The sequence below is a fragment of the Trametes versicolor genome, assembly GCF_000271585.1.
Source record: "Trametes versicolor FP-101664 SS1 unplaced genomic scaffold TRAVEscaffold_12, whole genome shotgun sequence".
Classification (NCBI taxonomy): domain Eukaryota; kingdom Fungi; phylum Basidiomycota; class Agaricomycetes; order Polyporales; family Polyporaceae; genus Trametes; species Trametes versicolor.
Genome location: NW_007360332.1, coordinates 1,891,328 through 1,909,883, shown reverse-complemented (window position 1 = coordinate 1,909,883; position 18,556 = coordinate 1,891,328). Strand labels below are relative to the sequence as shown.

At 55.8% G+C, this 18,556-nt stretch overlaps 4 protein-coding genes across 4 annotated transcripts; all 4 read left to right on the top strand.

The window, feature by feature from the left end:
• The first annotated feature begins 421 nt into the window (after positions 1-421).
• Positions 422-2,673, top strand: TRAVEDRAFT_155203 (DnaJ-domain-containing protein). Its single transcript, XM_008045723.1, has 6 exons — positions 422-542; positions 592-815; positions 870-945; positions 1,601-2,009; positions 2,064-2,331; positions 2,387-2,673. The coding sequence occupies exons 1-6, from the start codon at positions 455-457 to the stop codon at positions 2,480-2,482; spliced, it is 1,161 nt and encodes a 386-aa protein (XP_008043914.1). The 5' UTR covers positions 422-454; the 3' UTR covers positions 2,483-2,673.
• A 793-nt stretch (positions 2,674-3,466) lies between these two features.
• TRAVEDRAFT_174508 (subtilisin-like protein) lies at positions 3,467-6,129 on the top strand. The gene is made up of 9 exons (XM_008045722.1): positions 3,467-4,142; positions 4,197-4,311; positions 4,365-4,472; positions 4,526-4,645; positions 4,698-4,927; positions 4,984-5,169; positions 5,223-5,407; positions 5,476-5,623; positions 5,689-6,129. Exons 1-9 carry the CDS (start codon positions 3,501-3,503, stop codon positions 5,851-5,853), a joined length of 1,899 nt encoding a protein of 632 aa, XP_008043913.1. The 5' UTR covers positions 3,467-3,500; the 3' UTR covers positions 5,854-6,129.
• Positions 6,130-7,622: 1,493 nt separating this feature from the next.
• On the top strand, positions 7,623-14,663 carry TRAVEDRAFT_40231 (multidrug resistance-associated ABC transporter; the record flags this gene model as incomplete). Its single annotated transcript, XM_008045242.1, has 36 exons — positions 7,623-7,682; positions 8,083-8,346; positions 8,403-8,570; positions 8,628-8,691; positions 8,775-8,818; positions 8,847-8,893; positions 8,956-9,070; positions 9,135-9,477; positions 9,543-9,606; positions 9,662-9,758; positions 9,817-9,847; positions 9,913-10,048; positions 10,104-10,149; positions 10,199-10,226; positions 10,472-10,512; positions 10,561-10,840; positions 10,909-11,018; positions 11,066-11,114; positions 11,173-11,264; positions 11,378-11,437; positions 11,494-11,586; positions 11,645-12,064; positions 12,120-12,187; positions 12,243-12,386; positions 12,443-12,504; positions 12,565-12,804; positions 12,862-12,964; positions 13,021-13,139; positions 13,201-13,267; positions 13,384-13,513; positions 13,568-13,654; positions 13,714-13,839; positions 13,908-14,154; positions 14,280-14,392; positions 14,455-14,478; positions 14,541-14,663. 36 exons carry the CDS (start codon positions 7,623-7,625, stop codon positions 14,661-14,663), a joined length of 4,305 nt encoding a protein of 1,434 aa, XP_008043433.1.
• Positions 14,664-15,974: 1,311 nt separating this feature from the next.
• On the top strand, positions 15,975-18,318 carry TRAVEDRAFT_52825 (uncharacterized protein; the record flags this gene model as incomplete). The annotated part of the gene is made up of 14 exons (XM_008045376.1): positions 15,975-16,117; positions 16,173-16,251; positions 16,306-16,319; positions 16,388-16,429; positions 16,495-16,551; positions 16,624-16,633; positions 16,686-16,703; positions 17,324-17,549; positions 17,611-17,623; positions 17,691-17,718; positions 17,791-17,848; positions 17,906-17,930; positions 17,999-18,176; positions 18,247-18,318. The coding sequence occupies 14 exons, from the start codon at positions 15,975-15,977 to the stop codon at positions 18,316-18,318; spliced, it is 963 nt and encodes a 320-aa protein (XP_008043567.1).
• Positions 18,319-18,556: the final 238 nt, after the last annotated feature.

Sequence of the window (18,556 nt, the reverse complement as noted above, 5' to 3'; positions counted from 1 at the left end):
AGGCCAAGAGAAGAATCCGCTACCCTGACGTACAAAGATGACTTCGTCTGCTGCAGGGCCACAAGCCGATCGGGCTTGGTATGTCAAGAAAGACGGCCTAGTGCAACTCGACAATGGGCGGCCGGAGATATGGATGATGTGGTCGAGTGTGCACCGTGGAGAGTATGAGTGCCACTACTAGTGTGGCTGAGCGCGACTCTTTGCGATGCGTGGAGTTTCCTGGCAAGAGATGAACGCGACGCGACTTGAACCGATCACGCGTATCACGTGCTCCTCTTTTAGACACCCTCCCAGCCTTTGTGGGCTCCATGTGGCAAGTCATCCAAATGGGAAAGTCTAAACGGCCCTGATCGAAACGGCTGGGATTTTTTCTTTGCGCGCCTCGAGTTCACCGCCTAAACCCTCGACTTCGACGTCTCCCCCGACTCTCCTCCACTCCTCTCCCAAAATCGCAATGGCGAACGTGACTGAACTCCCCATTGTACCTACACCTCTACCTGCGGGCTGGACGGCGCCCGCGGCGTCGAGCAAGTCTGTCTCGCGTGAGTTATCAGACATCTCTCATTCACTGCCCGGCTCAAGGAAGAACAGCTCTGGTCGAGCGCAGGTTGCTCCCCGCGGGGCAGGCGTATCTCGCCCATGTCCGTCGCGCCGTACACAACCTTTCGTTTGAGGAACATGACAAGCACGCAGAGGAGGAGCGCAAGCGGTACGAGGCCCTGCACGGAACCGGCAACGGCGCGGAGGATGATCTTGGTGTGGGCGACGAGGAGGAGCCGGAGGACTTGCTGACCCTGGACCCTAAGGAGTGGAAGGTACGTCTCAAACATCTGAAACGCGTGACCGATGTCCAATGCCTTCTATTGTAGAAACAAGACCACTACGCTGTTCTCGGTCTCTCTCACCTCCGCTACAAGGCCACGCCAGAACAGATCAAGATTGCACGTGAGTTCTACACATCTACATCGAACGGGTGCGGAAAGCAGCATTTGGAACTAGTTGAGCTACCGGACGACCAGTCGAGATTCAGGGAGCGTGAACCTTGCACACGCAAGTTGCTCCCACCCGTGAATTTGTCTCGCGCAGCTGCAGCGAGCTCCCGTCCAAGCTTGGATGGCGTATCTGCGCCGAGAGCTCCTCTCCCAGAAAGCGTGACATTTATCACTGCCGCCTGTCGGACGAGCGGATCAGTCGTCTCTCGCGCAGAGTACTCAGAAACTTGCGCATAGCTGCACAATTTCTGGGGTTCACCGGGCAAATGTCCAGGGTCTATCCGTGAGATGATGGGCTACGGATGACTGGCATTGATTGAGCCTAAACCTTGCTCTGCACAAGTCGCTCTACCCGTGAATTTGTCTCGCGCAGCTGCAGTGAGCCCCCGTCCTCTCAAGGTCGGCGATCTGTGTAGAGAGCTCCTCTCCCGGGTGTCTATACCCGTGATGAGCGAACCTTCGTCTCTCACACAGAAATACTCATGGACCTCCTCCGCTCAAGGAGGTCTGTGGGGTTCACCGGGCGAATCCTCGACGACCTGCTCGATATAGTTCCGGACCACTGCTTTCCTCGGCCCTGTCAGGGCCCATGACTGACGTTCAGCTAGACCGGAAAAAGGTGCTCAAGCACCACCCCGACAAGAAGGCGGGCGTCGCGGGCGACTCGAACGACGACGCATTCTTCAAGTGCATTTCCAAAGCGTTCGATGTGCTCTCTAACCCCGAGCGTCGGCGGCAGTTCGACTCCGTCGACCCATTCTACGACATCTTCGAGACCGACGTTCCTACCGCGTCGCAGGTGCAGAAGGCGAAGAACCCGGAGAAGTTCTTCTTCCAGTCATTCGGGCCCGTGTTCGAGCGCGAGGCGCGTTTCAGCCGGAAGCAGCCCGTCCCGCTGCTCGGTTCCTTCGACGACACGAAGGCAGCAGTCGAAGGGTTCTACGACTTCTGGTACAACTTCGACAGCTGGCGGAGCTTCGAGTACCTCGACAAGGAGGTCAACGAGGGCAGCGACAAGTATGTGCAGTTATACATGCATATGTGACTGCAGAGCTGATCGAATGCACCCAGCCGTGACGACAAGCGCTATACCGAGAAGAAGAACAAGTCCGAGCGCGCACGCCGCAAGAAGGAAGACACTGCGCGTCTGCGCAGCATCGTCGACACCGCGCTGGGCGTAGACCCTCGCATCAAGCGCATCCGCCAGGAGGAGAAGGAGGCGCGCGAGGCCAAGAAGAAGGGCAAGAGCCAGGTCAACGGTCAGGACGCGAAGCTGAAGGCCGAGGAGGAGAAGCGCAAGGCGGAGGAAGAGGCGAAGCGGAAGGAGGAAGAGGAGGCGGTGCGTGTACTTCTGGTGCATGTTGTACGAGCACGAGTCCTGATAATACTTCCAGGCTGCGCGCGCAGAGGCCAAGAAGGCGAAGGCCGCTGCCGCGAACGCTGCGAAAAAGGCCAGGCGACAGCAGCGCGCTGTCGAGGGCGAAGCTTAATCCACTCGCCTCGTCACTTTCCACTATTCCCCCATCAACGTCGGCCAGACTCTGCATCGCACGTGTTGTATACCTCTCTGTCGCATTACTTAGAAGTCTCCCGCTGCTAGAGCCGCTGGCACCCCCCGATGTAGCCGTCATTCGACTTTCGTCATTCACGATCTTGTATTGCGTTGCGTCCATTGCGACTCTTTCGCTAGAGCTTTCCGTGGTATCGCGGTACCGAAAGCGGTCCGGGGATGCAGGTAAGTGCTTCTGTTCTGCTATGAGAGCACTGCCTGCGTGATCTACTATATACAGGTAGCGATACCTTATATGATATCTGTTCAAATGTCGGGGTCGTTGTTCAACGTGCGCCACGGTCCACCTCTGATGCTCGGCCACGCACGGTGTAGAGAACGTTCACATCGTTCAGTGTTATTCATCCTCAGTGAGCGGTCTCTGTTTGCCCTTTGGAATCGTACGTACTGGTACGGCGCGGGACGGTCCTAGCATCCCGCAGATGCCGCCGGTGCATATACAGAGTGGAACACGCGGTGTGGTTCGCCATAGATCGCCGATGGAGATGTCAAGCACCGCATGGTCACCGTCATAAGGCGGTCCTTTATTTCCGCCGTCCGCCCGCAGCTCCGCCAGGAGAAGTCATGCGATCCATGGAAGACTCGTTCGGAGTTCGCGTTCGTAACGCAGCGCGGGGTTCTTTCAGTGTTGACCCGCCGGAACGCAGGTATGGGCTGATCGTGATTCGTGGAGCAGCACGATAGCATGGGCGTGCCTCGGCCTGCGCTGATAACCTCTGCACATCGCAACGTCCCCCTCAAGAGCGCGCCGGAACACGCGGTTTGCGAACGGCGTGGCTCGCCATCATCCAGCTTCTTCTCGTCATCAACGAGGACGACCTGCCGGCATCTGTCATGCTTCGCGATTATGGGCGGGGTATATATAGCGCACCAGCACTAGCACGATTGTTCGTTGGGCACCCATCTTACACTCCGGATCCCTCCAGGCTCGTCCTAGGATGCTGCTCAACGGCTTCTTCGCCCTCGGCGTCGCCTCACTCGCGCTCGCAGCGCGCCCCGTCAGGCGGGTCGCGCACGAGACGCGTCGCTCTCTGCCCACAGGATGGACCCCCATTCGCCGCGCAGAGCCCGACCGCGTCCTCCCGCTCAGCGTCGGGCTCGTACAGTCGAACCTCGAGAACCTCGAGGCATACCTCCTGGACGTCTCCCACCCGGACTCGCCCAACTACGGCCAGCACTGGACGCCCGCGCGCGTCGCGGACACGTTCCGCCCGTCCCCGGCGTCCGTCGACGCCGTGCGCACGTGGCTGGTCGAAGACGGGCAGATTGGCGTCGACCGGATCGCGCTCAGCGGGAGCGGCGCGTGGCTCGTCGCGAACGTGACCGTGGACGAGGCCGAGCAGCTCCTCGGGACGGAGTACTATGTTTACCAGCACGAGGAGGACGGGCGCGAGCACCTCGCGTGCCACCAGGGCTACCACCTGCCCGAGCACGTCTCCAAGCACGTCGACCTCATCACGCCTACGCTCCATTTCGACACGAAGGTGACGAGGCACGGGAGCGCTGAGCCCGCGCCGGCCCTGGGCAGCGCGAAAAATATTGGGAAGGTCGCCGGCCCGCAAGTAGGAGGCGTCGTACATGTACGTTCCGCTCTCACGCCATAGCAGGGCTTCGGCTGATCGAACGCTGCGTAGAACTTCTTCAGTGACTTGGAGACCTGCGACCAAGCGATCACGCTCGCGTGCCTCCGCGTTCTTTACGACTTTGTGTACACACCAATCGCACCTCAAAAGAACACGATCGGCGTTGGTAAGGACCGCCACGATCTCGCACTATCTTCGCGGTTGCTGATCCCTGCACAGTCGAATATACCCCGCAATCTCACAACGCGACTGACTTTGACGTCTTCTTCGCGAACTACTCCAAGAGCCAGATCGGCGAGCGTCCGAGGCTCGTCCCCATTGATGGAGGTAAGGGCTTCATCACGTTCGTCAGCCCCTACACATCCTAATGCGCCCAACAGGTGTCCTCGTCCCAGGCGGTGATGCCGCAGAGTCCAGCCTGGATCTGCAATACGTGCTCGGCCTGATCGGAAGCAAGAAACAAGAGGTGCAGCTGTACCAGGTCGGCGACACAGTCGAAGGTACGGCCTCGGCACGGCTGCCGTGGAATCGGTTTGACTTACAGACGTCCAGGCGCTTCGTTTAACAACCTGCTTGACGGCCTTGACAAGGACTTCTGCACAACCGGCGGTGGCGACGATCCGACTCAGGACGGCATCTACCCGGACACCGCCGCAGGCGGCTACAAGGGCGAAGACTGCGGTACTGTGAAGCCGGCGCACATCATCTCGACGTCGTACGGATACCAGGAGGCCGACCTTACCCCGGCGTACATGCAGCGCCAGTGCGCCGAGTACGGAAAGGTATTGCTCCTGTCGACTGCAAACTCTACTCCTCTGAGCTAAAACGTGCTGAGTAGATCAGCCTGACGGGGGTCACTTTCGTCTACTCCTCTGGCGACGCGGGAGTCGGCGGCCGTCAAAACGTCTGCCTCAATGAGAGCGGCGAACAGGTGGTTGGCGGGAAGATCTTCAGCCCCACCTTCCCTGGTGGCTGCCCCTTCGTGACCTCTGTCGGCGCGACCCAGGTCGTACCCGGACACAAGGTATGCACGCCGACTCCGGACGTAGAGACGTTTGCTAATACGAAACCTGGCAGGTAACTGATCCGGAGAGTGCCGTCTTCCAGCGCTTCCCGTCAGGAGGCGGATTCTCCAACGTCTTCCCCCGGGCGGACTTCCAGAAGGGCGCGGTGGCGAACTACCTCGAGAAGTTCCCGCCCGGCTACGCGCCCGGCATCTTCAACACGACCGGACGCGCGCACCCCGACGTCTCCGCCAACGGGTACGTTCGCATTTGCCATACCTCGTGCTCCATGCGTGGACTCGTGCGCTAACGCTTGCATGATACAGCTTGAACTTCTCGGTCGCGATCGACGGCCAGTTCAGGCTCGTCTCCGGGACGTCCGCGTCCGCGCCCGCTTTCGCGGCGATCCTCTCCGCCGTCAACGACGCGCGCCTCGCCATCGGTAAGAGCCCCGTCGGGTGGATCAACCCTGCCGTACGTGCCCCGCTCTTCTTGTTTAGCATTACTAGTGCGCGGTCTGACTACCTCTTCGGCTGCAGGTCTACTCGTCCTTCTTTACCGGCGCGTTCAACGACATCACGAACGGCTCGAACCCTAACTGCGGCACGCAGGGGTTCTTGGCGAAGCCGGGCTGGGACCCCGTCACGGGCCTGGGCACGCCGAACTTCCCTAAACTGCTCTCGCGATTCTTGCTCCTGCCGTGAATGGCTTGAAGCTAGAAGTCGCATGGTGTAGAAGAAGCGGCTATCGCTGCCTTGTATCCGCGAACAACACTCCTCCGATGATCACAATGTTATAACCATATCGAGACTCTGACAGCTTCAACGATCGTTCATCGGACGCATGAAGCAGACTGGTGTCTTGTTTTTCCTGGGACGTTCTGACCCTCGTATGTGCAGTGAGCCATGGGCGCTGCGTAGTACCTGAACGTGACCGTTCGTCCCGTAAAGCCTTCTCTTGAAGATTAAACGACGCTTTCCTCGATGCACACTCATTGTATCCGTCTGCAGTCAGATATAGAATACATCGGAGAAACAAGTCAACCAAGGTCAGCCGCTTGTTCGCTTCAACAAGCGCCGGAGGTTCGCCGCCAGTCAGCCTCCTCTCGAGTCCAGACGTATATCAACCTCCCTTTTCGCCATATCCTCCTTCCCTCATACCGCCACCTCCCCCGCCCCAAGTGCACTGCATGCTTTCCCAGGCCGCTCACATAGTCGACACCTAGGGCAAGCGTTTGAAGCGCACACTCGTGTCTAGATTGTGAGTTGATGATCCCTTCACCTTCTGTCAATAACGCACACGAAACTGACTGACATTGCGTGCAGCCAATGGCTCATGAAGACTCTTGTGCTCTCGGCCACGCGCTGGACCTGAGGCGACGAGGGTCCACCATGGAAGCATGCGCTCCATGTTTAATCGATACGTCGACACTTTTATCAGCTCGATGATCCCGTACTTATCTTCAGTGGCAGGTCTTTTCTCTTCTCTGCCCCTTCACGTTCTCTTTCTGTAGATAGCGCCGCGCAGGACTGGACTTGACCGACATCAGGTGGCCGACTACTTGGACGCATCGACATCTGAAAGAAGAGGCGGATTTGGCAGACCCTGGACGCTCAGCTGGACCAAGACGCGGATACGGCTGTGGAACAAGACGCGGATTCGGCTGACCCAGTACGCTCGGAAGTTAAGCCCGCGGGGACGACCTTCAACGACGATCCGATCGGGTCGTTGCTGAAGGTGGCCCTCCGGCGCAGACTGACGTCCGATAGTAGACTGAGTAATGTATATCATGGGGGGTGTGAATGGGGTATTTCCCGGGGATAGCGCAGGCCTCATCGTGGCCCCCGGGTCTAGTACCCGCCTTTACGGCGGGGAAGCCAACTGCGCTGTATCTCTTCTAGTACTGAGTTTGCTGTAAACTATATCAGAGTGTTTCTCTATGTTCAGTCCGACTTCGAAAGAAAATGGGGAGGACTTCGCGCACCCTGAACTTCTACACTTACCAGATGCGGATAATGCGCCATCAAACCTTATCTCGGTGCCTGTTCGTCGTCGGCGCCGCGAGCCACGAGGCCCAGTTCCGTACGTTCATGATGTTTTGAGTCTAGGTAACTTGTGGAGATCGCCACGCATTACAACGACACATTGCGGTACACGCGCTTCAAATGCCGGACATGTCTTCAACGAAGCCGATGAAGGCCTCGAGGCTATAGAGACATCTTCAAGGTCCATCATGGCACGATACGGTCGTTGAATGATAATAGGTAACAGCGCGCTCCGTTCGCTCGGGATTCGCACGGGTGGGGGCCTGAATACCCTGTAAATTGCATCGTAATTAGTCACTTGAAGTACTGCGGTTCAACCCCAAAGGTACGTGTTTCAGTCGCTACCAACATCGTCCTTCTTAACTGACTGCCGTGGTTGTGTTTTGTCTCTCCATACTCAGATCGTAGTCATCTTTGGACGCGGCGGCATGTATGTATCGAGCTTGGATGGAATGAACGAGCGACTGATGTTTACATGTCCTTCGCAGGTCTGTCGTTTGGACGAGCACAGCTCTCATACCCGCCTATTGCGCGGGCTTTTCTGTGGTCGTTTTATTAGCTGGCTTCGCGGAATCGTACCCCGGCAGGCTTGCTAAACTGCCAGCAGACACAGACAGCCCTACTGGAACGGAGCATCTTCACGACTCAGCCTACAGGACGTACCTGAGGCAACAACTAAAGTCTGTTGGCGGCACTGTGATCTTCGTTTGCCGACTGGTTCAGCTTCTGGTCGCCCTCAGCCTGCTTGGTATCTCAGCCTCTACCTATCTATGGTGCGATGGCATACACAAAAGTTCGGAACCGGTCATCCAGATCGCACAATTCGCACTCTATGTATGCCTTAGAGTTCGTTTCTTCTATGTGGGGCTGAAACCGGATTCTTTGCAGGGATACGTCGGTGTGTTGGGGCTGCTGGCAATACTGGCGCCCCCTCCTCTGGAGCACCGTGCGTTCGTGCACGCATCGCTCCTCCTCGCCGTCACGTGGTTCACCTACGTGTATCGCGACGTATGGCCCCTCGCTACTTTCAACGGGTCTCCAGCCGACCTAGCTGAGGGCAGTATGCTCTGGGCAAAGATCGCATTGCTCTCTCTTGGGGGAGTGGGGATCCCGCTCCTCACCCCGAGAAAGTACACCCCCGTGAATATCAAAGTGAGTGGTTTTTGCGCTCTGCCGAGGCGCGGTCATTAACCCGCCGATGCGAATAGATAGACGTTGCGACGGAGCAGACTGCATCCATTCTCTCGTTCCTTTCGTACGGCTTTGTGGAGTCGATCGTCTGGCGGGCTTGGCGCATTCCGCGCCTCACCTACGAAATGCTTCCGCCACTGCCCGAGTATGACTATCTGACGCACCTCAGGCAGAAAAGCTTCCCTGTACGTTACACACATCGATACGCGATCTTTAGGCACTCACAAGCTACTGCACAACAGTACTTGGATCCTCTTCAATCCAAGTCCCGCAGGCACCTTGCGTTCGGCCTGATGCGAGTGTTCGGTGCGTATCTGCTTCGCGTCCCGGGGGTATTTCGTATCGCTAAATGTAGTTGCATGATGTAGGGAAACAACTATGCGTAGTAGCTCTCGTCGACTTCATAATGGTGAGCACTCTACGCACCGTTTCCGCGCATCTGACCCTACGAGAACACTCAGGCCGTCGCATCGTTTGGAGCACCTATCAGTGTCAACCAGCTCCTTTCGTGAGTATTTTGCCAGCATTCCGCACAAGCAGCTGTCTGAGTGACTCCTCTGGTCTTGACAGATACATGGAGACGGGCGGAGCCGGTGCTCAGGTCCGACCGTGCTTCTGGATCGCCCTCTTCTTCTTCGGCACTGCAACGAGGGATATTTTGATCCAGTGGCTCGACTTCAAGGACGTGAGCAGTATCTCTCCTCCGCTCTCCCTCGCATGCAGCGCTGATGTGGACTTGTACGTAACAGACTCGTATCAGTATCCGTGTGCGGGCCATCATCACGGACCTCGTCTTTGAGCACGCCTTGCGCATTCGCGTAAAGGCAGGAACGACGGAGGTTGACTCCAACGACGTTCGCCAAGAAGCTTCCGAGGATACCTTTGTCGAGAGCCCAGACTCGCATGACGACGCAGCTGCGAATGCCAATGACTCCACCGCACAGACGAAAGGAAAAGGAAAGGAGCCTAGTGCCGACGCTGCGAAGGCAGATCGTGCGGAGGGGAGCGCTCACCTCATCGGGAAGATCAACAACCTCGTCTCCGGCGACCTTCAGAACATGAGCGACCTGAGCATGTTGCTCATATTCTGGAGTACGTTCTCACATTTTGGATGTATGTTCACACGTGATGTTCATTCTTGCGCTCTACCGATACAGTGGTTGAGATGCCGGCCCATGTCGTCTTCTGCACCGTCTTCCTTTATAGGGTCCTCGGCTTGAGGTCAGTGATTCATCTGTGCGAACTACTCACCATACTTGACGTTGCACGCTTCCAGCGGTATTGTTGGTATCCTCATAACGGCGTGCACGCTACCATTACCAGGATACCTAGCCAAGAATGTCAAGAATTTACAAGCTGAGAAGATGAAACGGGTACGCCTTCCTCCGTCTCACATTGCTCCACGTTTGTCTCATTCATGCGACCCTTAAGACGGATTCGCGTGTGCAAACTGTCACTGAGAGTCAGTGTTCCGTCGTATCAAATAGGCCATAGAACCATCGTCATATCTGACCTTTCGCTTCAAAGTGATGAGCGGCATACGTATGATCAAGCTTTTTGGATGGGAAGGTCGCACCGCTGCCCAACTTGACCAGAAGCGCGAAGAAGAGCTCGTCGTGGTGCGCAAGACTAAGATTCTCACTGCCTGTATCGGTCTTTGCAAGTGAGTCTTCATAAGCAGTGGTGCACAAGGTCAAGCAGCGTTGACGATTTGCCAGCTACGCACTGCCGCACTTCATCATGCTGTTGACGTTCTTCACATATGTGAGTACGCATTCGGAAAGCCGAGTAGATGTACTGACGCTCTCTCTAGACGGTGATCATGAAGCAGGAACTCACAGGTGAATACTATGCGATGTTGGAAAGTCCGTTCTAATCTGTCTATAGCGTCGGCGGTATTCTCCTCGATGACGGGTGAGCATTCGCATTAAGACGAGGGCGCAGAGACAATGGCTGATATGTCGAGGAAGTGTTCGACATGCTCCGCCGGGCGATGCAGGGATCCTTCATCCTACTGCCTATGACGACGCAAGGTTCGTAGCCTCCTTGATCATTCGGACGACGTGTCGCTCAACGTCCTATCTAGCCTTGGTCTCCTTGATTCGCATTTCCAATTTCCTTTGGAACGTAGGTGTGCAGTTTTTATCAGCTTGACTTTGTCTGATCCTGTAGCAGACGGAGCTCATTGACGAGTTTGCGGCAAACAAAGAATCCGAGGAATGGGAGGTGCTGTCTGACACGGTCCCTCAGGACCGAGTAGTAGATGTCATTGGCATCCGCCACGCCTCGTTCACCTGGTCCAAAGATGCAGCGCTCTCGCATGCATCAGGCGGGGCGCGCAGACGGAGGTTCTTGCTGAGCGTAGACGACGAGTTGTTTTTCCAGCGCGGGAGGATCAACTTGATTGTTGGTCCGACTGGGTCGGGGAAGACATCGCTGCTCATGGCGCTTCTTGGTAAGCCGCGCACTTGAGGCTCTGGGATGGCACGATCCTATACTCACTCTAAATGTGTGTCGGCTTAGGGGAGCTGCACTACATACCGTCAGGCCCAGACTCATTCGTAAGTCTTCCGAGAGAGGGCGGTATCGCATACGCAGCGCAGGAGTCGTGGGTGCAGAACGACACGATCAGGGTATGTCAATTCCGGCTTGCATAATGAAGCGCCTGACAGGGCTGCAGAACAATATCGTCTTCGGAGCTACCTTCGACCAGACGCGATACGATAAGGGTAAGCCTTGTATGCATTCTCTCTCTGGCGACGTCTCATCCTGATGTGGTGCTCGAAGTTATCGATCAGTGTGCCTTGAAGCCCGACCTCAGTCTCTTCGATGCTGGCGATCAGACTGAAGTCGGCGAGAAGGGTATAACGTTGAGGTGCGTTTACACGCCATTGTCACCGAAGTTATCGCTCACCTTGCGCATCAAGCGGCGGACAAAAGGTGAGGCCTGTCGGCGCATCTTAAGTGCGTTGATGCTAACTAGTAGCTCCAGGCTCGGATTACGCTCGCTCGCGCGGTGTACTCTTCTGCAGCGATCCTTCTGCTCGACGACGTGAGCCGCTTTAGGTCGTGGCCACGTTCATGTACTTACGCTCAACTCTACACAAGATCCTCGCGGCGCTCGACGTACACACGTCTAAATGGATCGTAGAGAGGTGCTTCAAAGGCGATCTACTCCAAGGCCGCACTATCATCATAGTCGTACGTCCTCGAATCCTAGCGGGATAGCCGTATCTGACCAAATCCTTATCATCACCAGACGCACAACATCGCTTTAGTCAGCCCAATTGCGGACTTCGTCGTCGACATGGGCTTAGACGGGCGCATCTTGAGCCAAGGCTCCTTCGCCAAGGTTCTCGAGCAAGACTCGCATCTCGTTAATGAGGTCACAGAAGAGCGCAAGGAAATCGAGGAGGCCGAGAAATCAGCGAGCGTCAAGGAGTCGGAAGACGCAGTGGCGAAGCAGAGTGCCGGAAAGCTCGTCGTCGATGAGGAGATGGAAGTGGGGCACGTTGGGTGGACGGCACGTACGTCGCGCTCTGAGATTCCTTCCATCAGCACGAACTCAGATCCTCTGATAGTCAAATTGTGGATCGGTAACACGTCAAACCGACCGGCTCTGTTTTGGATCGTCTACATCGTCGGCCAAAGCTCCCACCATATCCTCATCAACGTGCAGGTGAGCGCCGCTTTCGTCTACATGATACACGCACATTCTAAGTCATACGTGCTAGGCATGGTATCTCGGCCACTGGGCATCCCAATACGAGACTCACCCGGCTAGCGAAGTCTCTCTACACCAGTGAGTGCTGATGCTGGAGCCAGAGCTCTCGTGCGGGTATACTCATCTAGCGCAGTTACCTGACACGATACACATCTATGATCGTCGTCAGCATGATCATGGTCGTGTTCTTCGTTATCTGGTTCGTTTACGGGACAATGAGGGCCTCCAAGGTCGTTCACCAAAAGCTCATCCGTTCTGTGCTCGGCACCACGCTCAGGTATGCAAAGCCGTAGCACTTCTCTTCCTAGAACGCGTTCATGACACCGTCTCTAGATGGCTGGATAGGACACCGACCGCCCGAATCATCACGCGTTGCACCGAGGACATACAGACAGGTAAGGCCCCACGACGGCAGCTCTTCGTGTCGGCTCGCTGCTCACTACTAACGCACACAGTGGACGACGGTATCTCCGCATCTTCTCAGTTGTTTATAGACCGGACCGTATACATGACACTCAAAGTCGTCTTCATCGTGATCATCTCGCCGATCTTCCTCGCTCCCGCCATTGCGGTAGCAGCACTGGGCGGCTTCCTCGGGAACGTGTATATGAAGGGGCAACTTTCGACCAAGCGGGAGCTGAGCAACGCGAAGGCGCCCGTGCTCGGCCATTTCGGCGATGCGTTGAGCGGAATTAGCACGTATTCCCTTAGTCCACTGAACGGAGAGAGCATATCCTGATGATAGGCTATAGCGTCCATTCGGGCCTATGGCGCTCAGGAGGCGTTTAGGAAGGAGCTCGCCGTCCGCGTGGACAAGTATAGCAGAGTGAACATCATCCACGAGCACTTCAATAGGTAAGTCTGGCCAGCATACTGACTCGCTGTGCGGCCGCTGAAATATCGTGATTCAGGTGGATCTCCACGCGTATGGACTTCATCGGAAACGTCTTCGCGAGCAGCCTTGCCGCGTATCTCGTCTACGGTTCCCGACTCAGCGCCTCCAATACGGGCTTCTCCCTCAACATGGCCAGTGAGTCCAGATCCTCCTCGTTTCTGAGTCTCTGCAGAAAATCTGAATAACTGCGCCGCAGCCGCGTTCAGTGGGATGATATTCGCCGTGGTCAGGGTCTTCAACACCTTCGAGATTCACGGTACGTTGTAGTAATGTATAACCGGAAGCTGTTCTAACCTTGATTCGGTCGTTCTCAGGTAACAGGTTAGTGCGACCTGGAGTGAGCAGCACGAGAATAGATGCTGAAGCTTTCTCTCTGCAGCTTGGAACGCATACAGCAATATCTCTCCATCGAACAAGAGCCGAAGTCTACTGCTGACGGTGTGCCGCCCGCGTACTGGCCTGCAAGCGGACACCTCGTAGTCGAGAACCTCTCTGCGCGATACTCTCCTGTACGTACACGATTGGGACGATGTGAACCCATCACCTTCTGACTTTGCTTATAGGATGGGCCGAAGGTACTTCAAGACATTTCGTTCGAGGTCGCCTCTGGAGAGCGCGTGGGCATCGTCGGACGTACGGGCAGCGGGAAGGCACGTTTTGATGTCTTGATCTCTGCCGTGGCCTCCGAACTTCTCTGATTTGAGTGCAGAGCTCCCTCACGCTCGCGTTGCTACGGTGCATCCTCACCGAGGGAAACGTCATCTACGATGGACTCTCAACCTCCGCGCTCAACCTCGACGCCCTCCGCTCTGCCATCACCATCATCCCCCAAGTGGTCCGTATCTCCCACCCTTCTCTCCCCCATCACCCATCCCCCAACACCCACTAACACATACCCCGCAGCCGGAACTCCTCAGCGGGACGCTCCGCCAGAACCTGGACCCGTTCTCCGAGCACTCCGACGCGGTCCTCAACGACGCCCTGCGCTCCGCCGGGCTGTTCAACCTGCAGGCCGAGGGCGACGCGTCGCGAATCACGCTCGACACGCAGATCGCAGGGGGCGGCGCGAACCTGTCCGTCGGGCAGCGGCAGATCCTCGCGCTCGCGCGCGCGATCGTGCGGCGGAGCAAGCTGCTCATTCTCGACGAAGGTGCGTGTTCGGCGCGACCTAAGCATTGATTCTGCTGCTGATCCTCGCTCGTTTAGCTACGTCTGCTATTGGTACGTAGAGGTGCAGATGAGCGAGGAGTGGACGAAGCTGACCTCGGCTAACAGACTACGAGACGGACGCGATCATCCAGACGTCGCTCCGCACTGAGCTCGGCAAGGACGTCACTTTACTCACAGTCGCGCATCGCCTGCAGACGATCATGGACTCCGACAAGATCGTGCGTCTACCCCTCTCCTCTCCTTGTACCCTTCTTTAACCCCGACTGATCTTCCGCTGCAGATGGTCCTCGATGCCAGACGCATTGTAAGTGCTTCGCGCCACACCTCATAGGTTTGATCAGGATTGACTTTGTTGACATGGGGCAGGTCGAGTTCGGGAAGCCGAGCGAGCTGCTTGGGAACGAGAAAGGCATGCTCCGTGCGCTGGTGGACGAGAGCGGGGACAGGGAGAAGCTGTACGCGGCGGCGAACGGCGCGTCAGCCTCGTAGTTTCGGCAGAAGGCGCTTCGCAAGTCTCAGTATACCCTGATTTGAATGTTATGTGCACTTGATGTGCTCCATCTCGCATGATACGAGAGGTCCCAGCTGCACAGAAATATGGTTTGTGGTGAGCACGTCCTCGAACGCGAGAGGTCGACATGCGGGTGAGAGCTCGGAAGAAGGGAGACGCCCGAAGACGATTTGTACGTGGGTTGACTGACGTAAGCGTAATCGGGCATATCGCATGAACAGGCCTGTCGGTACGGCAACTCCTCTTGAACCAGTACTTTCACTCCCTCCGCTTCACCTCTTCCTTGGCCTGGCGCCTCAAGAGACCGCTTACTGCGAATACGCCTGTACCTCTGTATAAACCATTCGCCAGCTTGCACTCCAAGTATAGCTGGTAAAGCCGCCCGTTCGAGGGTGCCCGTAATGCGGATATTTGTGTCGAGTTACTTGAAGATGGCATACCCTTCGAAACCGCCCAATAAGCACGCGTATTGAATGCTGGTAGGTGTGAACCGGGAAGTCAACAGTTCTCCGGTCCCGCAATGCACAAGGTTTCCCCGCGAGGCTCCGCGATATACCCGCTCAATCCTCTTTTCCAGCCCCCGGTCATAAAAACACTAGCCACTCAGATGCTGTCAAAGTATCATTTGAGCTGATGTTCTTGGCGATGCTGTGCATGGGCGTTTTTCAGGACAAGGGCGAGCCGCTCTAAGATCATGTATCAGCATCGTTAGAAGGCATGCATGACTCGGCCTCGTGTTATCAGTTCGAGGGTCGCTTCCGAAAGGTGAGCACTGAGCAGTGCCCACTCGCGCGCGACTACGATGCTCACCCCCGTCAAACAGGAAGCTGATATATCTATCGGATTCTGTGATGGGTACGGCATTCTTGATACTATCTAGCTCTTTTGGCCGCTTTTGCGCGCCTCCGGAGTCAGTGCTGATGTTCTCAATTCAAGAGGGCCGTAGCGCATAATAATACGCTCTACCAACCGCATGCGCATTGCCGGGTGCCTTGAGAACCTACCTGTACGTGTACCTCAATTTCAAGAGACTGTATGCCTAGATGAGCTCATCTGAATACACGTCATACACTACTACTAGATTGTACGGGACCCGACACAATGACCGCCACAAGTACTGATAAATCCAATAAGCCTTACTTCAAGTGGGTTTGAAGATTGATCTAGTCGAGGTAGGAGCGACCCCCCTTCTAACTGTGATGGTGATGCAACCTAAGAGCGTCTGCTACTCTCATACTTAAGAAACGCTGCGTTGAGATAAGGGCGTTCAAGTTCACATTTCGCTGACCATGCCGGTCGCCACTCTTGTCCAAGTCAACCCCGCCTCCACCGCCGCCGATCCTAGCACTGGCATATATCCGATTCCGCCACCGCTCCCGTCTCTCGACAGCACATTCGGCGCATTCCTCATCTCAACTTTCATAGGGCTTATGTACGCCAGAAATATGCTCTTTCAGATGGTGGATGATTGTTCACAGCGCCGCAAGCCTCCTAGGCATTACTCTCCACCAGGCGTACCGATACGCACGGTTATTCCCAAACGACTCTCCGTGGCTCAAAGCCTTGGTATGCTCGATCCTGATATCTCGCGATCATACTACTCATTCCCCTGGTAAACAGGTCGCACTTGCCGTGTGAGCAAACACGCTCTTCGTCTCTGGCACGTGGCGAGTTACTTTCCTCACATTCACTGGCTGACTAGGCTGCTCGAATTCACCTCGAGTGGATTGACCATCCACGTATCGTACGTAATTCTTCTGCATATTGAACAGGTTGCGTAAAAGCTTACCTAACTGGCGCTGCGTCCAGTTACTTCTACCTCATAACACACTACTTCCAACCTCAACGCCTTGCGCTCAGCGTATGGTAAGTACGCAATCCTCCGCCGCTCGCTCTTTCAGCTCTGTTTTTTGATGATGTGGGACGGTGTCGTCGTAGGTCTATCAGTGTTAGTGTATCATTAATCAAGAAAGAAGACTAGTGTACTGACATTCATGTAGCTCTATCCCGTTATAGGGGTGCGTAAAACGGCTAACTCCTAGAGGAAAACTGCTGACAATGCCTTGTTTCTTGTAGGGAGCGACAATGGTTGTCTCGCAAAGGTGAACCTTGCTCGCTTCGCTCGGCGTACCCAAGATTCGTCGCTCAGTCAACATTTGTGAAGCTTTTTCGCCCGACGCGCATGGCTCCTCGAACCTCGGTTTCGACCGATCGTCATGCTCTCCGCAAGTGTCCATTCGTCTACTACAGACACACTGCCGTAGCTAACATTCGTACGCACCTCATCTCGCAGTGCATTTTGTCTCTAGCTGAGCTAGGCAAGTTCACGCTTCCTCAAATAAGCCAAATCTCAACGCTGATGGACGCACCGCGGCCCTCATACAGGAATTTTCATCGGTAAGAATGCAATGTTCATTCCCATGTCCACTAAATAACACCCTTTTTAATGCGGTAGCGGCAGCCGGCATAGGGTTAGTGCTACACGTTTTGCCAGCTGAAGTGTCTGCTGAATTTTGAAATCCCTGCCTAGGTTTATCACAAACGATGCCAATAACAGGGTAAACTTAGTACGCACCATGTCTTATTGGCAGCAGTCACTGAGGACACGACATTGACGATTTTTCCCGGCGTGTCTTAGAAACTCGTGCCGACGGCGTTCTGTCTGGCGATGGTTGGGGACCTCATGTTGACCGCGTCCCTGATCCGCATCCTGCGCCGCAAACGGACTGGCTTCAGGAGGTACGTCCGGGACTCGCAGTATCCCTCAGACATGATTGCCTTCAGGCTGACACCGCGGGCCATCGACTGCCTGCTCAGCACGGACAACATGATCGACGTCCTCGTGATGTACGCCGTCAACACAGGTGCGCACTTCAATATGTGTCCCACACGCCCGTTCCGACCGTTACCACAATCGGCATGCAGGCCTACTCAACGGGTATTCTTAATACACAACCGCTCCGCACCCACACCGTTTGCTGACTCCTCGCACTTTGCGCCGCCAGCGTATTCGATTTGCTCACCACAGTTTTCGTATGTCGGATACACATTTCAAGCCGTATCACGATCACTCACCTGCCCTCTCCCGGCAATCTTCATTGACAGGCTTTTGCGTCTCCCAAGAGCACTCTGTGGGCCGTCTTTGGGACAGCCGGTGCAAAACGTGAGCACAGTGCTCAGCGGTTCCGGCCATGCGCGTTATTCACACACCCGTTGCCAGTATATGCTATCACGCTTCTAGCAGCGTGAGCGCGTCTCCACGGCCCTACCAGCGCCGCCAAGTTACGAATACTTACCCACTATGTTTCCACAGGTTGCACTCCCGCAGCACGTTCCGTGTGCACGGGCCTGGCGAGGCTCAGCACAACAGCGAGACCGTGTTCGGCGTGAGCTTACCCATGGACTCGGGGCGGGCGAAAGCAGCGCCGTGTTCAGACTCGAATGCCGCACGGTCGCTTTGTTCGGGCCAAGTGAATGTACACCAGGTCCCGGTGAGCTGCACGTCACTTCGACCTATCTACAGGATACCTACTGATATGAATACCACCCGACGCGGCATAGATTCATTCGTCGAGCACGATCGACGGCTCGGACGTGATAGAGCTCAAAACCATCTCACCCGCCCTGCCCTAGACGGTGCGGAGCACGTTCAACACTGGGAGAAGGAGTGATACTTCGGGATACTGATCGGTATCCCGAGAACGCCGAAGAGCATTGTTAGAAGGCGGGGCGGGGTCTCCAAAGATACTTCTCTCCTTGTACGCCTGCGCAGTGAAATGCGCTATTCCCGAACATAGTTGATGCGATCATATAAGCTCCAACAATGGTACATTCTCAATCGCTGACAAGAGGTGAGTACTGCATAGCTTCT